Source organism: Oryx dammah, unplaced genomic scaffold (genome assembly GCF_014754425.2).
Source record: "Oryx dammah isolate SB20612 unplaced genomic scaffold, SCBI_Odam_1.1 HiC_scaffold_18, whole genome shotgun sequence".
NCBI classification, from domain to species: domain Eukaryota; kingdom Metazoa; phylum Chordata; class Mammalia; order Artiodactyla; family Bovidae; genus Oryx; species Oryx dammah.
The window spans coordinates 116,813,045-116,834,944 of NW_024070202.1; the positions used below are offsets into that span (position 1 = coordinate 116,813,045).

Here is a 21,900-nt window from a genome sequence, read left to right on the forward strand (position 1 = left end):
CGCTCACTCATGTCTGCCTCTTTGCGGCCCCATGGACTGCAGCACGCCAGGCCTCCCTGTCTGTCGCCAACTCCTGGAGTTTACCCAAACCCATGTCCATTGAGTGGGTGATGCCATCCAGCCATCTCATCCTCTATTGTCCCCTTCTTCTCCCTCCTGCAATCTTTCCCAGCATCAGGGTCTTTTCCAATGAGTCGGCTCTTTGCATCAGGTAACCAAAGTATTGGAGCTTCAGCAGCAGTCCTTCCAATGAATATTCAGGACTGATTTCCTTTAGGATGGACTGGTTGGATCTCCTGGCAGTCCAGGGGACTCTCAAGATTCTTTCCCAACACCACAGCTCAAAACCATCAATTCTTCAGTGCTCAGGCTTCTCTATAGTCCAACTCTCACATCTGCACATGACCACTGGAAAAACCACAGCTTTGACCAGACGGGCCTTTGTTGGCAAAGTGATGTCTCCGCTTCCCTAAGACACCTGTAAGTGAGCCCTGTAGAGTTCCCCTTTTCCTGTGAGAGCACAGCAGTGAGGAAGGCCCATGACGACTGCTGCGGCTTCACACTGCTACTCTGCTCGAGGGTTGGGCAGGTCTCCTCCCCATCCACCCACACCCTTGATGAAACGCCAACACCATGGGAAAAGCCAACGATATCTTTCTGTTATTGTGAAAACAGTTTGGACCTTGCAGACCCACTGGAAGGGATTAGGAACCAAACTTTGAAAACCACCAGTCTAGACGACCCAGGGCCCTTCAGACCATGTAGAGGAAGCGGGAGGGAAAGCGAGCCTCGCCCTGGTGCAGGAACCTCCTCCTGGTTGCTGCTGGCTGTTCCAAGGGAGCTGGAGCCACTCTGATTCTCCAGAGTGATAGGGATGGAGCCGGATTGGTGGCTGCCCGCCAGGCTCTGAAGGCTGTGCTCACCCACGCTAGCCGAGATGCGGTCCAGTCCTGCACAACCGAGCTCGGAGCTGACCCCTGTCCCCGCCAGGACCCCACTGGGGCTGCCGGGACCAAGGACCGAAGCACACGTGGACTCCCCTCAGCCGTGTGCTGCTCTTTCTGCTGTCTTGCCTGCCAGGTCGGAGGAGATGTTTTGGAGATTTTTCTCTTGGCCTTCCTTATTACAACAGCTTCTACCTGCCCAGGTCAAGGAACCAGGGGGTCTGCCCACTGCCATTAAGTGTATTCCAATCATGGACTTGGGAACTGGAGAAATAACCAGTGACAGAATCCCCGATAGAAATTTCTGATGTATGATCACATGGGGATATCATTTAATGTCTGGTATATAATACAGATTTTCTGTAAGAAGGATTATCTGTTAATGAATCATTGATTTCATAAAATTGTGGTGGTTAGGGTGCGTAGGAAAAAAATCTTACCCATCAGATCCTTGCAAGTGGAGCAGAATTAGGTTCTATTCTGTTTCCAATTTTTTTCTTACTTTCAAACTTTCAGTTAAGAATCAGCTCCTACTTGAATGAAACAGAGGCATACTTTACCAATAAGAAAATGTAAAATAAGCCGTCTTCTATATGCTTCTTTGCCTTAATCACAAACTGTAAGTAACTTCAATAGACCACTGAGCCTGCAATCTAATTATTGCCAGAATGGCCACAAATTACATTTTATAAAGACATGTTTTGGTAGCTGTCCTACAATTGGTTAATGTGTCTATAAAACCACCACACAGCCTATCACCCTAGTTAGTTATCTGGTTGCATCTTTTCAGCAAGTAGCTTTTGTTGATGGTGTATTCATTTGCCAGAGGGCCATATGGAAACAGCACACAGCAAGTTAAGAAACAGGAATTTACTTTATGTTTGACAGTTCTGCAGGCTGGAAGCCCAAAGGCAAGGCGTCATCAGGTGTGGCTTCTCCTGAGGCCTAGCCCTGGGCTTTAGATGGCCTCCTCTTTGCTGGGTCTTTGCTGTCTTTCCTCAGCACACCAACATCCCTGGTGCTGCTATGTGTCCAGCTTCCTCTTCCTATAAGAATGCAAGTCAGATTCAACGAGGGCCCACTCTAATAGCCTCACTCTAACTTAATCTTATCTCTCAAGACCCTATTTCCAAACACAATCACATTCTGAGGTACTAGAGATCAGGACTTCAAAATGAGGGTTTAGGAGAGAGGATACAGACTACATGCAGTAAACAAGAAAATCCTATTCCCCAAAGCTGGCATTTCTGAAGTGCTTTATGGCAGATGAGAGCTTTACACCTGTTTGCATTTTTTCAAGCTAAACCTGTGGCCATGCTTTAAGATTAAAAAGCTGAAATGTTCTGATCTTTCCTTTGTGTCTGTGTAAGAAAATAAAACAGGATTTCTCAACAGAAATGGGCTCTTCTGGAAATATTCCATTGGATCTCCTCTTTCTTAGAGCATTCTCATCAGTTCTCAAGTTTATGATGCTCCCATTTGCACAAAATATCCTCAGTTATCCCTGGCTTTGTCCCTTATGGGACAGCTGCTCACTTAATGATCAGTACAGACAGCTGTGCCAGGCAGTCCTGGGGGGTGGGGGGGTGGGGGTGGGATATCATTTCAAGCCCATGATGTCTTCCAAGGGCTTCCCAGGTAGCACTAATGCTAAAGAACCTGCCTGTAAATGCAGGAGATACAGGTTGGGAAGATCCCCTGGAGGAGGGCATGACAACCCACTCCAGTATTCTTACCTGGAGAGTCCCATGGACAGAGGAGCCTGCTGGGCTACAGTCCACAGGGTCACAAAGAGTCAGACAGGACTGCCATGACTGAGCACGCATGATGTCTTCCAAATCTGTTCTGACATATGTCATTATCCAGGCCTTCCTTAACCATAAGTACAGCTGAGCCATCCCACCCAGCCATGGACCCCTGCAACAGAAGGCAGAACTGTTCAGAGCACTTTTTTTTCCCAAAGAAGGAGACTGTCTACATCTCATTCTAATTAGCTCTGTGACTCCAAAAACATGACGTTCTCTAAACAACCACGTCTGCCCCTTGACTAAAGCCACGCGGAGTAGCGGTGCACAAGGCAGCCACCGTCAGCTGTTTCCAGGAGACATTTGGGGAAGCAGCTCTGCAGATAAGCTTTATTTAATGAATAACATTCTCATCAACTTTCCCTAGCTGTGTCCTCTCCTCTGAGCTCACAGGGAGGGAGGACTTCTCTCTTCTCAGAGCAGTCTCCTGGGGCTTATTTCACTCCCTTAGAAGCAGAATCTGGTGTGTGTGTGCTCAGTCATTCAGTCATGTCTGACTCTCTGAGACCCCATGGACTGTAGCCTGCCAGGCTCCTCTGTCCATTGGATTCTCCAGGCAAGAATACTGGAGTGGGTTGCCATGCCCTCCTCCAAGGGATCTTCCCCACCCAGGGATGAAACTGTGTCTCTTATGTCTCCTGCATTAGTAGGCATGTTCTTGACCAGCAGTGCCACCTGGGAAGCCCATCTTTTTCTCATTTTCAAACAGCTAAAAAGTTTCCAACCAAATCTGTGGACAACCACTTGTGAACGAATAGGATCCAACGACACCCGTTGTAGGCACTTTGTAAAATCAGAAAGCTTAATGCCATCTCACTTTTCTGTCATCTCACTTCCCTGATTTTAAGTTATTTTATCTTGCTATATCATGTGTCTATCTGTGAGTGCTGTAAATCATGACTTCTGTATAGGAACTTTGATATTTTCTGTTACTGTGGGTTTGTGTGTGTGGCTATGTGAGTGTGGGTGGGGAAAGAGTTAAATGTGCCCTCCTCCTTTTTGTGAGATGGAGCTTTTATAACAACTTGCATCCATTTTTTGCCTTCACAAGAAGCAAATGTGGTAGAGCTCACTGGAGACTGCAACTTCTCCGTGACTTGGAGAAAATGGTCTAAACATTCTAGCTCCAGTATCTCAGCACCTCTAGGACAGCAGCCAACTGCTATCCTGCTCTTCCTTCTTAAAGGAAAACAACCCTCTAAGGGAAATACCAGGTGTTGTGTAAGAAGCATGCAATCAGGTGCTGAAATCTTTCAGAGGCGAAAAGCCAGTGAAATCATATTAGACCCTTAACTTGGAAAGTGAAGTCGCTCAGTCGTCTTGGACTCCTTGCGACCCCATGGGACTGCATCCCGCCAGGTTCCCCTGTCCATGAAATTTTCCAGGTAAGAGTACTGGAGTGGGTTGCCATTTCCTTCTCCAGAGGATCTTCCCGACCCAGGGATTGAACCCGGGTCTCCCGCATTGCAAGCAGACGCTTTACTGTCTGAGCCGCCAGGGAAGCTTTTTACTCGAAAGCTTAACTCGGAAGACAGGTATTAAAAGAAAGACCTGTGGAAAGCGAAGAACCCTCTCAAGGCATCGAGACCACCTCTAGAAAGGCCATGGGTTTGGAGTGCTTAGGGGAATATTTCAAGGAAAGTTCTTTGGTAAACTCGTTCCACGAGGGGCGCTCATTTAGGGGAGAAGCGGCAGCACCAAGGACAGCAGCAAGCTCCGCGCGCGCGGGCCAGGGCGGGGACAGCCGGCAGCACCCGGGACAGCGCCAGCGCAGCGCGCTCGGGGCCGAGAGGCGGCCTCATCAGCTGATGCTTTACGTAGGCTGGCTCCCCAGTTTGATAAGGCGGGTCCGGTGGGCGCGCCAGCACTCGCTCTGCGGGGCCACGGCCCCACACGGGGCGGGAAGGGGCCGGGGCCGAGCAGAAGGCAGGTCCCTGCCGGGCTTCCCCCAGTGCGGAGTTGCGGCTGCAGCCCGCGGCCGCTGAGGGGAGAAAGGGGCGGGCGGGGAGGCCACGCGGCGAGAACTACTGCGCTGACGCACCAGTCCTCTCGGCGGCCACACGCCCCGGGGCCGCGCAGCTTGTCCCCGACACTTGGGGGACGCTCGACTCTAGGGAAACAAACTGCTGTGTCTCCGCCGAGGCGAAGCGCCTTGGGCGTGCGACCCTTAGGTGGGCCCTGGCTGAGACGCAGCCCCCAGCCTCCGAGGACTTCAGATCTGCCGCCGGCTTGCAGCCCAGCGCCCGCCCATCCGCCACACCGTCTCCCACGGATGCAGGAGATCGGCCCGTTTCAAAGGCGCTCCCCAGAAACCCTGCCTCTGGCCAGAGGGGACAAGCCTCCGGAGTGGCTTCCAGCAAAGGGGCCACCGTGCGTTCTCCTGAGCGCCCCTTTCCTACACACCACGGAGCCGGCCTCCTGACCCAGAGATGGACCCGCCTGCGAACCTCAGCTACTTCACCCTCTCCACCCTCGCCCCTGGGGAGACCAATCGCAGCAACTTCGACGCAGCAGACCCGCGCCCCAGCCTGCCCCTGCTCTCCGTCTTCGGGGTGCTTGTCCTGACCTTGCTGGGCTTCCTGGTGGCGGCCACATTCGCCTGGAACCTGCTGGTGCTGGCGACCATTCTCCGCGTGCGCACATTCCACCGCGTTCCGCACAACTTGATGGCGTCCATGGCCATCTCGGACGTGCTGGTAGCCGCTCTGGTCATGCCGCTGAGCCTGGTGCACGAGCTGTCCGGGCGCCGCTGGCAGCTGGGCCGGCGGCTGTGCCAGCTGTGGATCGCGTGCGATGTGCTCTGCTGCACGGCCAGCATCTGGAACGTGACGGCCATCGCGCTGGACCGCTACTGGTCCATCACCCATCACCTGGAATACACGCTCCGCGCCCGCAGGCGCGTCTCCAACGTCATGATCGCGCTCACCTGGGCGCTCTCCGCCGTCATCTCCTTGGCCCCGCTGCTCTTCGGCTGGGGGGAGACCTACTCGGAGGGCAGCGAGGAGTGCCAGGTGAGCCGCGAGCCCTCCTACACCGTGTTCTCCACCGTGGGCGCCTTCTACCTGCCGCTCGGCGTGGTACTCTTTGTGTACTGGAAGATCTACAAGGCCGCCAAGCTCCGAGTGGGCCCCCGGAAGACCAACAGCGTCTCACCCATATCCGAAACCGTGCAGGTGGGTGTTAAAGGGAGCCTTAAAAAACACTTTGCTTGCGTTTGCACAGGCCTCTTCTCCAGCACACCTTCCCCCACGTTAGTGGGAAGTGGAAAATTTTTAGTATTTTGGGGCAAGGGAGGGGAGGAAGGGAAGGGGGTCAAGTGAGAGAGAGAAAGCATCACCCACTCTGCTCTGCTCACAGAGCATGCCATCGCTCATGCATTATTAACTTCCTCACATGTATGAGGGTCTGAACTATAGAATTATACAGGGTTCCACTAGGCTTGAAAATTCTGTGGATCTATAACCACCTTTAGAATGTCTGAAGAAGCTGGTGTCCAGGGCTGCACCAGATAAAAGATAAACGTGCAGACTCCTGTGCTTAAGAAGGGGTGTTTGAGGGGGTGGGAAGAGGGGCGGTGATCTGACTTGGCAGGAATGTACCAGGCAAAGCGCGTTAGTGTTTCAACCCCATCTAATTTTTTCTTTGCAAATTATAGCAATTGATTTTGCGAAAATGTGGTATCTCATGGATTACCATCATTCTCAGCATCCTCCTCTCCTGATGCAAGATCAGATGTTGCTCACACGCCTGTCTCAGAGCCTGCATCTGTGATCTGCTCCTGCGGGCCGTGGTGCTGCTTTCTGGGGCTACCCCTGCCCCAGCCCCACCCCCAGTCAGACCACATGTGCTGAGGATCACTGGCTTGCCTCCTGGCACAGGAGGAAAGCTGAGGGAGGAAATTAAAACCTAAGGCAGACAACTCCCTAGCTCCGTGCAAGGAGCATTTAAGGTCCAGCAACTGCTCCAGCACCCAGGAGGGCTCAGTCCCCATCTTCTCTCCACCCGCACCTCCTGCTTTTTCTTAACTCTTAGTAATCTGACCCTGTGGTGCAAGAAGATTCAGGAACCACAAGAGCTCAGCCCCTCCCACTCACTGCCAAGGGTGACCCCTTGAACCTAATTCACATGTGTAAGTTAGATCAGAAATCCATGCAGCACCCATCTCTGTTACCGGCTCTGGAACAACATCAATTCAATGAGCACACTGAGTACTACAGGCTGGCTGCTGGGGGTAAGAGGATGATCTTTGCCTAGGAAGAGTCTAACGCAGGGAGAGAGGCGTGTGGTGTGAACACTGTGATGTGATTGTGTTTTTCAAGAGTCAGAAGCTAATTCCAAGCATAACCAGTCAATCAAGCTTAGAGGAACCAGAGGTGAAGGCAGGGGAGAAGAAGGGCATCATCCTAGAAGAAAGAAGGAAAAGGGGGTGAGAGGCCCTCTGTCTTTTTATCTACAACAAGTCTCACCCAAATGACCCTCTCCCACCCCAGGAAACATTCGGAATGTCTGGTTATCTGATACTGTTTCTGATTATCGACACGTAGGACAGGGTAGACACACAGCACAGCCTGAACAGCAAAGAATTAGTGACAGATTAATGTCAACAGGGACAAATGTGGGAAACCCTGGCCCATGAGATTTCTACACTGGACAAGGAGTGCCGACAAGTAGGAGTGCCCCCAAACCACCTGGCATGTCCACGTGTGTGTACCCCTGCAGTTCCCAGTCAGGAACAAGGGGGCTGGCAGAGAGCCCACCACAGCCCTCCTTACACGGATCCTCTTCTGCCAGGATGCTCACCCAGGTAAACACAATTTGTGATCAACACCAAACGGCTTTAAAAGGGAACAGCAACTGTCCTTGTGTCCTGGAGGGCTTGGAGCAGAAGGAAAAGAGGCTATCACTACTCAGGTCTGGAGACGGCAGAAGCAAAGCACCACTTCATGTTCTTTCTCTGCCAGGTAACTTTCAAAAACGGGCCCCATGGCTTTGCAAGGCCTCTAAGCGATCCAGGGCTCCACCTGAAACGTGGAGCTGGCCTCGTTCTCACGTTACCGTGGAGGGTGGATTAAAAGCCAGGCTTCCTGATTTCTTGGTGGTAGCAGGGGCCGAAGTTTCTAAATACAGTTCTACCACCAACAATCCCTGTTGCCTAGGGAAACACAACACGTCTTCCCTGCTGCTTTACCTTCTGAGTTTTCCTCAGACACGCACTGAAAGCCTAACCGCTGTCAGGCATGGAGATGAAAGCCGGAAACATACGAGAGAGAGGCCTTGCCTTGACACAGCCTGATGAAACTGCGACTGAGGCTCCGACGTGAAGACACAGCTGGATTTACAGCCTGTAAGCGCCTGGGGGACTTCCCGGGTTCTCAGCGGGTTGACATCAGCTGTAGGAGCAGCTCTGCTGGCTGGGCTTTACTGGAGTGAATCCAGGCCTGGCTGCCTAACTTCCAGAAGTGAGGGGCTGACACGGCAGCGGGGCTTGTAAAACCGAGCCACCTGAGACGAAATGTCCTTGACTGAAGTACATCGAAGGCCCTTGCCGAGTCTTGCCAAGACATTCTTAGATTCTAGCGTTACTGCCCAGGAAGGAGCAGGTTCCCGGCGCAGAACACGCGGACTTGCCCCAAGTTTGAGGAGCACGTGGCTCTCACTCCCCAGCTCTTGGTCCTCACTCCGGAGAGACCGTCAGGACTGTCCAGCTTCTCAGCTCTGTTGCTGGTTCTCCTTGAAGTTTCATCCGTGGAGAGCTGGTGTTCAGACTGCACAGCGATCGACGTGCTCAGTCACTTGTCAGGACAGCGCTGGGCAGAAGCAGTCAAAGCTCTGGACAATGGACACTAAACCAGATTAACCAACTAGCAGAAAAACGTGGGTGGTTTCAGTTAGCAATGGGGATTTACTGCACGTGGTAACAGAAGGTTTAAAGGCTTAATGTAAAAAAAAAAAAAACTAGTTTAATTGATGCAAGTAATGTCTCTGAGGCATGGAGGCAAAGCCTTGATCACTGAATGGAGGGGTGGGCTTCAACAGACAATAGTTCTGAGACAGGTGCCATGTGGTTGGATCAGCCCTCCTGGAGTGTGCCCCAGCACCTTCACATCGGGACAAGGTGGCAACTCCACGACAAACCAGGGAGAGCCCATCTGAAGGTTCATGCGTTCCGCTCTCGTCCATCTGTCTGTGGCGTCTCGTCCACAAGAGCTCTAGAACCATTGCTATTTCTCCAGTGATGCCTTGAGGCACACAGAGTGCAGATACTCTCACACACAGACTGGTTATAGTCTGACAGTGTTGAAGGACGGCAGTATGTTTTGTCTGGAAGCAGTTTCTACTTACTGAATGTGCAGTTGTGTTAAACCGAAACGAAAGGATTCTCATAAGGATCCTGAAATACCAGCTACAAGTTGGCACACAGGATTATTCAAGATTCTCACCGAATTCTTCCATTAACTTAGGTTTTTTCCCTCGAGCCTTTTCAACAGCCACACCATAAACAAGAAAGCTGTACTGTTATACATCCACAATGAAAGGCAATTCCCCCTAGAAGTTTGCAAGGACAGGAAGCTGTTGGGTGATAATTATCTCCCTTGGGGTGACTTCACTGGGCAGATTTTAGATGGTTGTCATTTTGATTTTTTAGCCAAAAGGGGATATTGCTGCTTTCAAGGTTACTTCTGCTGTTTACATTTACTGTGGGCCTTATCTAGGCACCCAAATCTTCTAAAACAGAGGTGCTTCTCGATGTTTCATCTAGAGAGCCATATCTTGTATTGATTATCTGCTTTCTTTTTAAATTTATTTTTAACTGAGGATAATTGTTTTAAAATGTTGGGCTGGTTCTACCGCGCATCACCGTGAATCAGCCGTAGGTTTACATGTGTCCGCTCCCTCCTGAACCTCTCTCCCACCCCTTATTACCTACTTTCCAAGGGTATCTGGAAGTGTTTAACCCCATACTGGGCATTTTCTAAATTTTTAAATTTATTTTTTTCTTATTAAGTTCCCTAATTCAGGTTTGAGCCCATTTAGGACAAGACCATATGTCAGCTGTTGGGTTTATATCAGAATACTGCTTTTAATTTTCTATATAGTTTACAATTTTGAATCCTCAATCAATCTTCTCTTAAAAAATGGCTTCTGAAATTGTTTTAGTTTACATTTAAAATTTTCATAGCCAGGTTATATAGCTCTTCTCTCTTCTATCCTTCTAGTTTTAAATATTTTTCCTCATCTAAGGGAAATTTTAATTAATTTCACTAGGTGCTGCTGATCTGCAATCTAGGACAATAAGGCTTTTGTTCAGTACTCTTTAAAAATTCTAAATTCTACAACGGTTTCTTGCCCTTCTCCCTGAAGTTCAGGGGCTTCCTGGTGGCTCAGGTGGTAAAGAGTCCACCAGCAACGTGCGAGGCCTGGGTTCGATCACCAGGTTGGGAATATCCCTTGGAAAAGAGAATGGCTACCCACTTCAGTATTCTTGCCTGGAGAATCCCCGTGGACAGAGGGGCCTGGTGGGCTACAGTCCATGGTATTACAAAGAGTCAGACATGACAAGTGGCTTTCACTTTAGAAAAATTCTTCCTTATAGCCTATATCTCAGCTCTTGATCAAGGTTTTAACTGACATTCCGTAAGTTTGACTTCTTGCCTGGCAATTTTACAATGTGATTTTGTTTTACTGAGGAAACCCCTGAGGAAAATATAGTTCATTTAGGAAGTTAGGAAAAGCTGAGTAGAAATATGGGGGGTGTGGATGTGTAAGGTGGGGAGGTTTTCAGTTCAGTTCAGTTGCTCAGTCATGTCTAACTCTTTGTGACCCCATGGACTGCAGCACGCCAGGCTTTTCATTCCATCAGCAACTCCCAGAGCTTGCTCAAACTCACGCCCATTGAGTCAGTGATGCCGTCCAACCATCTCATCCTCTGTCGTCCCCTTCTTCTCCTGCCTTCAGTCTTTCCCAGCATCACGGTCATTTCCAATGAGTCGGTTTTTCACATCAGGTAGCCAAAGTATTGGAGTTTCAGCTTCAGCATCAGTCCTTCCAGTGGATATTCAGGGTAGATTTCCTTTAGGATTGACTGGTTTGATCTCCTGGCAGTACAAGGGACACTCAAGAGTCTTCTCTAACAGCACATTTCAAAAGCATCAATTCTTTGGTACTCAGCTTTCTTTATGGTCCAACTCTCATATCCATACATGACTACTGGAAAACCATAGCTTTGACTAGATGGACCTTTGTCAGCAAAGTAATGTCTGCTTTTTAATATGCTGTCTGGATTGGTCATAGATTTTATTCCAAGGAGCAAGAGTCTTTTAATTTCACATTTGCAGTCACCATCTGCAGCGATTTTGAAACCCAAGAAAATAAAGTCTGTCACTGTTTCCATTGTTTCCTCATCTATTTGCCATGAAGTGATGGGACCAGATGCCATGGTCTTCGTGTTTTGAATGCTGAGTTTAAGACAGCTTTTTTCACTCTCCTCTTTCACCTTCATCAAGAGGCTCTTTAGTTCCTCTTCATTTTCTGCCATAAGGGTGGCATAATCTGAGGTTGTGATATTTCTCCTGGCAATCTTGATTCCAGCCTGTGCTTCATCCAGCCTGACATTTTACAGGATGTACTCTGCAGAGAAGTTAAATAAGCAGGGTGACAATATACAGCCTTGACATACTCCTTTCTCAATTTGGAACCAGTCCGTTGTTCCATGTCCGGTTCTAACTGTTGCTTCTTGACCTTCATACAGATTTCTCAGGAGGTAGGTAAGGTGGTCTGGTATTCCCATTTCTTTAAGAATTTCCACGGTTTATTTTGGTGATGGACAGGGAGGCCTGGTGTGCTGCAGTCCATGGGGTTGCAAAGAGTCAGACATGACTGAGCAACTTAACTGAACTGAATTTTGATCCACACAGTCAAAGGCTTTGGTGTAGTCAATTTAAAGCAGAAATAGATGTTTTCCTGGAATTCTCTTGCTTTTTCTATGATCCAATGGATGTTGGCAATTTGATCTCTGATTCCTCTGCCTTTTCTAAATCCAGCTTGCACATCTGGAAGTTCTCGGTTCACATACTGTTGACGCCTCACTTGGAGAATTTTGAGCATTACTTTGTTAGCACGTGAGATGAGTGCAATTGTGCAGTAATTTGAACATTCTTTGGCACTGCCTTTCTTTGGGATTGGAAAGAAAACTGACCTTTTCCAGTCCTGTGGCCACTGCTGAGTTTTCCAACTTTGCTGGCATATTGAGTGCAGCACTTTCACAGCATCATCTTTTACGATTTGAAATAGCTCAACTGGAATTCCATCACCTCTACTAGCTTTGTTCAGTGCTTCCTAAGGCCAACCTGACTTTGCACTCCAGGATGTCTGGCTCTAGGTGAGTGATCACACCATCATGGTTATCTGGGTCATTAAGATCTCTTGTGTACAGTTCTTCTGTGTATTCTTGCCACCTCTTCTTAATATCTTCTGCTTCTGTTAGGTCCAGACCATTTCTGATCTTTATTGTGCCCATCTTTGCATGAAATGTTCCCTTGGTATCTAATTTTCTTAAAGAGGAAGAGTTCTCTAGTCCTTCCCATTCTACCGTTTTCTTCTATTTCTTTGCACTGATCACTGAGGAAGGCTTTCTTTTCTTTCCTTGCTTTCCTTTGGAACTCTGTATTCCTTTTCTCCTTTGCCTTTAGCTTCTCTTCTTTTCTCAGATATCTGTAAGGCCTCCTCGGACAACCATTTTGCCTTTTTGCATTTCTTCTACTTGGGGATGGGTTTGATCACCGCCTCCTGTACAAAGAGTTGGACATGACTGAGCTACTGAACTGACTGTTCATGGGGTTCTCAAGGCAAGAATACTGAAGTGGTTTGCTGTTCCCTTCTCCAGTGGACCACGTTTTGTCAGAACTCTCCACCATGACCCGTCCGTCTCGGGTGGCCCTACACAGCACGGCTCATAGTTTCACTGAGTTAGACAAGGCTGTGGGCCATGGGATCAGTTTCGTTAGTTTTCTGTGATTGTGGTTTTCAGTCTGTCTGCCCTCTGATGGAGAAGGATAAGAGGCTTGTGGAAGCTTCCTGATGGGAGGAACTGGCTGTGGGGGAATCTGGGTCTTGCTTTGATGGGTGGGGCCATGCTCAGCAAATCTTTAATCTGATTTTCTGTTTTGGGGTGGGGCTATGTTCCCTCTCTGTAGTTTGGTCTGAGGCCAAAATATGGTAGGGGCAATGGCATCTCCCTCAAAAGGACTTATGCCAGGACTGTCGTCTCCAGTGCCCCTGACCCTGCGGCAGGCCACTGGCGACCCACACCTCCACCAGAGACTCCCAAACACTCACTGGCAAGTCTGGCTCAGTCTCTTGGGTTCCTGCCCTTTCTCCTGGGTCCTGGTGCATACAAGGTTTTGTTTGTGTCCTTCAAGTGCCCGTTTCCTGTGGAAGTTCTGTAGCAAATCCCACTGGACTTCAAAGTCAAATTCCCCGGGTTCTCAGTCCCTTTGCCAGATCTCCAGGTTGGGAATTCTGTTGTGGGTCCTAGAATTTTTGCAACAGTGCAAGAGTTTCTTTGGTATAATTGTTCTCCAGTCTGTGGGTCATCTGCTCGGTGGCTCTATGGTAGGGCCAGTGGTGACCTCCTCCAGGAGGGCTTATGCCACACGCCACACCTCCCAGGTCTGCTGCAGCCAGAGCCCCTGTGCCCGCGCAGGTCACTGCTGACCCAGCCTCCACAGGAGACACTCAAGACACACAAAGGCAGGTCTGGCTCAGTCTCTGTGGGGTCCCTGGGTCCTGGTGCACACAAGATTTTGTTTGAGCCCTCCAAGCATGTCAGATGGGTATGGGGTTTGATTCTAAACACAATTTTGCCCCTCCTACCCATCTTGTTGGGGTTTCTCCTTTGCCCTTGGATGTGGGGTATCTTTTTTTGGTGGGATCCAACAGTCTCCTGTCGAGGGGAGGTTTTGGAAAGTTACAAAATCTTTAGGACCAACTCAACTATAAAAGCTGACTCTCAACTGTTTAGTGTTTGTCTTCTAACTTAAATATGTTAATTAATTGATTTTGATTTTCAGAGATTATTATGTGAAAAACTCTTTTTCACATTTATCAAGAAAAGAGTGAGAGTAAGGATTACAGTGCAGTTTAAAATAGAAGTTCACAAAGAAGAAGGCTAAGACTCTGACTAAGACAAACCACGACACACAAGAAAAAGGCCACCAGGGTTGGCCAACAGTCTGTGTGTGTGAACGGTTTCTCAGATCCTTGACCAGAGGCCAAGAAGCGGCCATATGATGGCCAACCCAATCATCGACGAGCTGGAATGCCAGCTACACAAGGTGATATTTATTCCATAGACGGACAGGATAGGGAATGCCCTCACTTAAGTTTTGTGAAAAACTTGAAGCAAAGTTTGATCAATTGCTTTTTGACAAATTGGTTACTAAGTCTAATGGTCTGCAAATCATTAGCCCTCAGGTCTGGCTTGGAAAAGATTAGAAGCTTATAAAGCCAGCACCTTATAGAACAATCCTTTTTATATTCAACAGAAAAATAAAAGGTATTCCAGGACAAAAATTAAACCAAAAAAATCTATGAAAATAAGAGTTTGCATATTTAGACAAACAACAGCCAAAACAAAGAAAACAGCAATATAATAAGTAGGTTATGGCATAACATTTTTCCTCAGTGGTAATGGTATACCTCCAGCACGAGACCTAACAGCTTTATCAGAAGAGGTGAGTGGATTTCCAAACAGCGCACCTTTCTAACAAGGTCGTTATTTGATATGAAGACCTGAGCGGAATGACCTTATTCAAATACACGTGTGCATGCACGCTGAGTCACTTGGCCATGTCTGACTCTGTGACCCCATGGACTATAGCCTGCCAGGCTCCTCTGTCCATGGGGTTTTTTAGAAAGAATACTGGAGTGGGTTGCCGTTCCCTTCTCCAGGGAATCTTCCTGACCCAAGAATCGAACCCGCATCACCTGTGTCTCCTGCATCGCAGATTCTTGACACTCTCAGCCATCAGGGAAGCCCATTCAAAGACACACGTGGCTGCAAAGGCTTGGATAACAAAACACAGAGAGTGAGAAGAGCCCAGTGGAGCAGGCTGGCACTCAGCTCATTGAGACTGCTGTGTGTCTGCAGACCCAAAGGCGGCTGGGGTCCGGGGCTCTGTGAATGCACCTGTAGTCCAAGTATCCTGTGAACGGTCCTCAAAACAACATCCATGGAAATCCCCGAGGACAATACAACCACCACACAGCACCTGAAATAAAAACACAGCTTGCTACAGACTGAGAGGAAAGCTACACCTGTCTGGCACCATCTCCCGGAGCAGGGCAGGACACCCGTCATCGATGGAGACAGTGTTGTGCTCGGGGACAGGAGGGTGTTGAGAGGAGCACTGAGCGGACATCCCCCATGCAGGGGGTGACTCAGTGAGGCCACTGTTGGCTCACTTCTGCTTGGGGACGCGTGCACTGGGGCACACCTCGCCCCAGCGGGCTGACTGTCAGACGTGAGGGCCAACACCAACCGGCTCGTCTGCCAGTGCCTGTTCCCAGAGCTGGACCGTCCTGGATTCACTGGAGGGGTTTAAACAAGCAGCGAGGCTCTGTGTTCCCACAACTACAGGACCGACGGCCTTTTCCTAAGCTTGTGGAAACGTTCTTACTCCGCCCCTTCTACGTCCCTCCCTAGGTGGGCAGGGTCATTCCCAGATTAGACATTCCGACTCACTGGTGCACCCTGCACGCGACGACGGTCTGCTCTCACCTGCCGTCACCCGAAGCCTCACTCCCCGGTGAGAGCCTTCGTCCCTTAGCTGCAATACCCACTACTGATTAGAATCTATTGGTTGTCTGTGATGTTAATAGGGAGGTGAAGCAGAATAGTTTGAGGAAATAAAAGGACATGCTAGATTTATTATTAACTACTGAATAGTTATTTAACTAGGCCTCCCAGGTGGCTCAGTGGTAAAGAATCCGCCTGCAATGCAGGGGGTGTGGGTTTGATCCCTGGGTCAGAAAGATCCCCTGGAGAGGGAAATGACAACCTACTTTATTCTTTGAGCCTGGGAAACCCCATGGACAGAGGAGCCTGGGGGGCTACAGTCCATGGGGTTGCAACAGAGTTGGACACAACTTAGTGACTAAACAACAAGTTCAGTTCAGTTCAGTCACTAAGTTGTATCTGACTCTGTGACCCCATGGACTGCAGCACACCAGGCTTCCCTGTCCATCACCAACTCCCAGAGTTTGCTCAAACCGATGTCCATCGAGTCACTGATGCCATCCAACCATCTCATCCTCTGTCATCCCCTTCTCCTCCTGTATTTAATCTTTCCCAACATCAGCATCTTTTCCAATGAGTTGGTTGGAGTTTCAGCTTCAGCATCAATCCTTCCATTGAATATTCAGGACTGATTTCCTTTAGGATTGACTGGTTTAGATAGCAACAAGTTATCTAACACAAAACCATCTTCATTTTTTTTTAAAGTTTCAGCTTTTAAAAAGCTTTTAATTTTGTATTGGGGTATAGTGGATTAGCGATGTTGCGATAGTTCAGGTGGACAATGAGGGACTCAGTCATACATGTATACATGTATCCATCCTCCCCCAAAATCTCCCCCACAACACACACATCCAGGCTGCCACATAACATTGAGCAGAGTTCCATGTGCTATACAGTAGGTCACAGTTGAACACATAACCGTTTTGGAAGAATGGGAAGTCTAAATCACAGGCACATGTCCCCCAAATAATTCATTTGTTTGGAGATACAAGGCCAACTGTTCATTTAGAAAATTTTTTCCATGGGAGCCTTAAATTGTGAGGCTTGTGCTTTAGAAATGATATAAGACTACAGAGATAAATGGGAAAAGTGAAGCTCGGCTTGAATGCTTTCACTTATTTTTACCCCCTTACCTCTCTTTCTGTGACTCTACTAACCGTGCTGAGTAACTGACAGAGTCATCAACAGAGTCTATGCCCCAGGCGTGATTAAGTGCTTTACTGCAATCACTGACAAGCAGAGCTAAGGAGTCCTTTAGTTGAAAGCCACAGGGTAAGCAGCCAAGTCAACCACCTGCTACCATGGGGAGCTGAAACTCCCCAACAGCAAAGCCCCTCCTCCAGCGGAGCCATTCCAGACCAACGACATGCCCACCAGGTGAGCTGGTGCTGAATGACTCCCCAAATGACCAACACCTCTCATCAAAGTCGTAGAGAGTGTGCTTTTCTGAGAAACAAGGAGTTCTCTAACCTATAAAAATTCCCAACTCAAAACAAACCATAAAAACAATGTATTTAGGGAGAAAAGTTTAACTTGAATTCAAACTAGAATTCTAAGAAGTGGGAGAAGACTGCATGGAACAGGAAAAGACTTGTTAAAAATGAATTTAGGCTCTCTGCTTAAAGGGGCCCCACGAATGCACTCCCCAGCTGCTGTGCTAAGAACTCAGAGAAAGCAATCATGGACTTGTGGGTCCCACTGACAAGAGAAATCCTCCTGAAGACAAGCTTAGGAATGAAAAACTGGGAAACCTTTAAGAGACATTTACACATCAATTCTTGTACAGTGGGGAATTCTCACAAATTCAATGAACACAAGCTGTGCGTGGGAACAGTTCAAGTTCAAAAGAACCTAGGTACAGTACCCTGGAATAACCTCGGACCTTATAGTTGTTGTTCAGTTGCTCAGTAGTGTCTCTCTGTGACCCCGCGGACTGCAGCACGCCAGGCTTCCCCATCCTTCACCATCTCCCGGAGCTTGCTCAACTCATGTCCACTGAGTTGGTGATGCCATCCAACCATCTCATCCTCCGTTGCCCCCTTCTCCTCCTGCCCTCAATCTCTCCCAGCACCAGGATCTTTGCTAACGAGTCAGCTCTTTGCATCAGGTGGCCAAAACATTCAGGATTTCGTAGTGCAACTGCCACACCCCTGCACAAGCAGGCCCGTGTAGGGCATTTAATGTTTCTCCACGAGGACGATGCCCTGAAGGCACGGGCTGCCATGAAACTGTCTTCCGACACTTGGGCCTCCGGCCCTGATGCTCACCTTTATAGACACACTCATATCCTGCACCTGAACGCATGGCACACACCTGGACAACAAACAGCCCTGTGGTGCCTCATCTCTCAGACGAACAAAGAGGTACTGTGCTGCACTCTGACGTGGGGTCCCTTTGGATACAGGTCAGGACTGGGTCTGAATGTCCCAGCAGAGTCTCAGTCAACAGGACAGAAGGTGGCCCCTCAGAATGGAAGCTGTGTAACTTTTTCCATTATGCAGTAGCAAACTCCCACAGATAAAAAGCAGAGCGCTGGGAGTGTATCTCATCCCTCACCAAAGGCTGGCCTCACGGAGGCAGCCTCACTGTGGGGCTCACAGCACCTCACAACTGGAATCTGTGTATCTGAAGGGCTCAGACGGTCTTCTGGAGCTGACCTGGAGGGGCACTGATGACCAGGGGGCAGGCAGGCAGTGAGTGGGGATGGGGCGGGGGTAGAGAGGCTCCCGCGAGTGGGCCGTGGTTCAGAAGCTTGTGTGTCGCTGTGTTCATTTCTGCCGTTACCCCAGAGCTTGGAGGCTGGTCTACATGCTCCGCCTTTACACAAGTGTGCTACAGAGAGTTAAGGGTTGGTCACGATGGCCTCAAAACCCTGAGCGGCCAGCGCCGCCCAGGAAAAAGTCTGAAAGGCAAGAGAACTTCTCAAGGACTCAAGAGTCAGGACTGGAATTACTGTTTCATTGCCACCTTGGGGAAATGGGGGGGAATGGGTTCCTTGATGACCTTCTGAGGTTGAGTTTTACTAAGGGAATTAGTGACTTTTCCTGTTTTCTTTATGCTGAAAAATGAAACTGAATACTGTGCTTGCATTTCTATAAATTAGCTCCCTGAAACGAAGTCCATGATAGACACTAATAAAAGAAGAAAGGTAACTGGTTCCGTCCAGGGGTGAGGCTCTGGAAAGACACAGGTGAAAGGGTCAATGTCACTTATTTTATATACACTTTTAAGAGCTGAAGAATAATCAACTACTTGTTTCAATATTTATGAACCTTTTCTTTAACTGTATAATGCTTGAGGTTTCACTGTCTTTCAAATAGATGACAGGAAGGTTAACATATAAATTTAGTAATTCACACAGGAACTAACATTCCCTTAACTACAGTGTTCCTATTTTCAGCTCCATTATTCTATATGATAAGTTATAAACAGTTCCTCTTGACTACAATTTGTAGATGCAGCCATGAACTGGTTACGTGGGTTAGAGAGACAGACCCTGTGACCTAGCCCACTGCCTAGAAGGTTGTGCGCTACTTGGGCGTGAGTGGGTACCTCTCCAGGTCAAGTGTACTGGGATCACAGAAAGCTGGAGTTGCAGAGGACAGAGTTTGATGTCAGGGTAGCCTCTCCACTAGTGAATGATGGATCGACCCAGAAACTGCCCCGCATTGTGACGGGGTCAACTAATTTGTACATTTAGCACATCAGCCCATTGTCATTTCCTCCTGTTTCAGGGGCCTCGTCATCAGACACATCTTATTCCAGTTCCTCAAAGATCTGGAGAAAAAAAAAATTAAAAACTGGAATGGAGGAAAGAGCCTCCTTTCCTCGGAATTCCACCTCCTTAGAGAAGGTTCGTGAAGCTGGAGAAACTGCCTTCCAGGGCACTTTTGCAAGCCGAGGTAGAGGGAATCTGAGTTTAACATCTCTTGTTTTCCATAAAAGTCAGGGCAGGGGATAAACCAGAAGGAGATCAAAAAGATTTAAGATGTCAAAATGTGAGCAAACACCCAGCTCTGTCGGCCCGGGAGTGGGGGGAACTGACAGTAGGGTCCCTGCAACGGACAATTAAAAGCTTTCTCTTGAAGTGCACGTGCGGGAAACCGGGCCCACCGGAGTCTCCGGTCAGCCTGCCCCGGGCGTGGGATGGGGGTGGCTCTCCTGACGCTTCCGTTTGCCTTCTCCAGGTGAAGGGCGCAGCTCAGCGGCCTGAGATGGTCCTCGCCACGCACCGCGCCACGGTCACCTTCCAGGCCAACGGGGACGCGTGGGGCGAGCAGAAGGAGCAGCGCGCTGCCCTCATGGTGGGCGTCCTCATCGGGGTGTTCGTGCTCTGCTGGATCCCGTTCTTCACCGCCGAGCTCCTCAGCCCCCTGTGTGCCTGTGACGTCCCGGCCACCTGGAAGAGCGTCTTCCTGTGGCTCGGCTACTCCAACTCCTTTTTCAACCCCCTCATCTACACGGCCTTCAACAAGAACTACAACAGCGCCTTCAGGAACTTCTTCTCGAGGCACCGCTGAGCACCAGGCTGGAAAGGCAGGGGGTACTCACCCATCTGCCCATCCCCACCCGGCAACCACCTGCCAGAGACAGGCCTTCCAGGTCCCCAGGGTGGCCCCCAGAGCCAACTGGCTCACTGCCGCACTCCCAGCAGGAAGCGAGTCTGCACGGGCAGTTCCCAGGACCTCATTTTATCCCATTTATCTGCTTGTCCTCACTCCGCACTGCACAGCCACGGACTTGGCCCACAAAGTGCCCTTTCCTCTCCAAAGTCCCCCACAGCATGGTTTAGCATCCTCATCCCAGAAAAGTCAAGCCAGCCAGAGGGGAGGGAGGAAACACATCAGTCCAGGCAGGATGAGGACAGACAGGAATTGATGAGCAAGGAGTCACAACGGGGACAGCTAGGGGGAAGGAAACCACAACTGCAAGTTTCCCGGAACAGTCCCCACTTGCAGGGCTCCATTCTGTGGTTCCAGGACGTTCACCCTAGTACTTACCATGTCCCAATATTTGCCCACAAAACATTCTCTCTCAACATATCAAAGTACACAGCCACATCTGCAAGACCAGTCAATATGGCCCCACACACATGCACACCGAACCTATGGAAGAGGCAAGTGTTCCCACTGGCCAGTTTATTCTAAAATGCAACCCAAGAGCTTGGAACTGGAACTGAAAGTCAAATCAAATACCGCCTTCCGTTTTGAAGCAACTGTCCACAACACTGAGATATCTACTAGCTCCACAGAATCTGTCAAATTTGCTTATTTACTATGGGTTCCATTTGTATAGAATTTATTCAAATGTTGCCAAACAAATATTTCTAGCCTCAGATCATGAGATTAGAATAACAAAACTGTCACAAAGTTGTTGACTTCTTAAATATAGTTTCATCACTAAGGGCTATGAAGGCTTATTCACCAAACAGGGGCACTTTAAGGTGATGGGTGATTGATCTGTTAGCTGCTGCTGTGCACTGGTATGTAAATACCCACTGTGAGACCGATACTGGCAACGATGAAAGCAGAAACGTGGTAACTCTTTAATGAACATGGCAATGTAACTGGTGAGGCAAGACAATTAAGTGATGATATGGTGTTTATGTGATCACACAAAACTTTAAAAAGGTCTTGGACAACAAAACTGCCTGTGGTTTGCTATGTCCCTGATTCTCTGAATGCATGTGTTTAAAAATTATATATTATGTCTGAATTATTACAATACAGATATATTGTTATATGTATTATTTTGTACATACTAAATTATATTAATTAACATATTAAAAATAGGAGATCTATGTCCATTTGTTTTAACACTTGCTCCTTGGAAGGAAAGCTATGATCAACCTAGACAGCATATTAAAAAGCAGACATTACTTTGCCAACAAAGGTCCATCTAGTCAAGGCTATGGTTTCTCCAGTAGTCATGTATGGATGTGAGAGTTGGACTATAAAGAAAGCTGAGTACTGAAGAAGTGATGCTTTTGAACTGTGGTGTTGGGGAAGACTCTTGAGAGCTCCTTGGACTACAAGGAGATCCAACCAGTCAATCCTAAAGAAATCAGTCCTGAATATTCATTGGAAGGACTGACGTTGAAGCTGAAACTCCAATACTTTGGCCACCTGATGCAAAGAAGTGACTCACTAGAAAACACCAATGCTGGGAAAGATTGAAGGTGAGAGGAGAAGGGGACGACAGAGGATGAGATGGCTGGATGGCATCACCAACTCAATGGAGTTTGAGTAAGCTCTGGGAGTTGGTGAAGGACAAGGAGGCCTGGTGTGCTGCAGTCCATGGGGTCGCAAAGAGTTGGACACGACTGAGCAACTGAACTGAACTGATGTCCACTTGT

At 48.7% G+C, this 21,900-nt stretch overlaps 1 protein-coding gene across 1 annotated transcript; it reads left to right on the plus strand.

Annotated features, from left to right (window-relative positions):
- The first annotated feature begins 5,178 nt into the window (after positions 1–5,178).
- Positions 5,179–21,253, plus strand: HTR5A (5-hydroxytryptamine receptor 5A). The gene is made up of 2 exons (XM_040260137.1): positions 5,179–5,922; positions 19,733–21,253. Exons 1-2 carry the CDS (start codon positions 5,179–5,181, stop codon positions 20,063–20,065), a joined length of 1,077 nt encoding a protein of 358 aa, XP_040116071.1. The 3' UTR covers positions 20,066–21,253.
- The last annotated feature ends 647 nt before the right edge of the window (positions 21,254–21,900 follow it).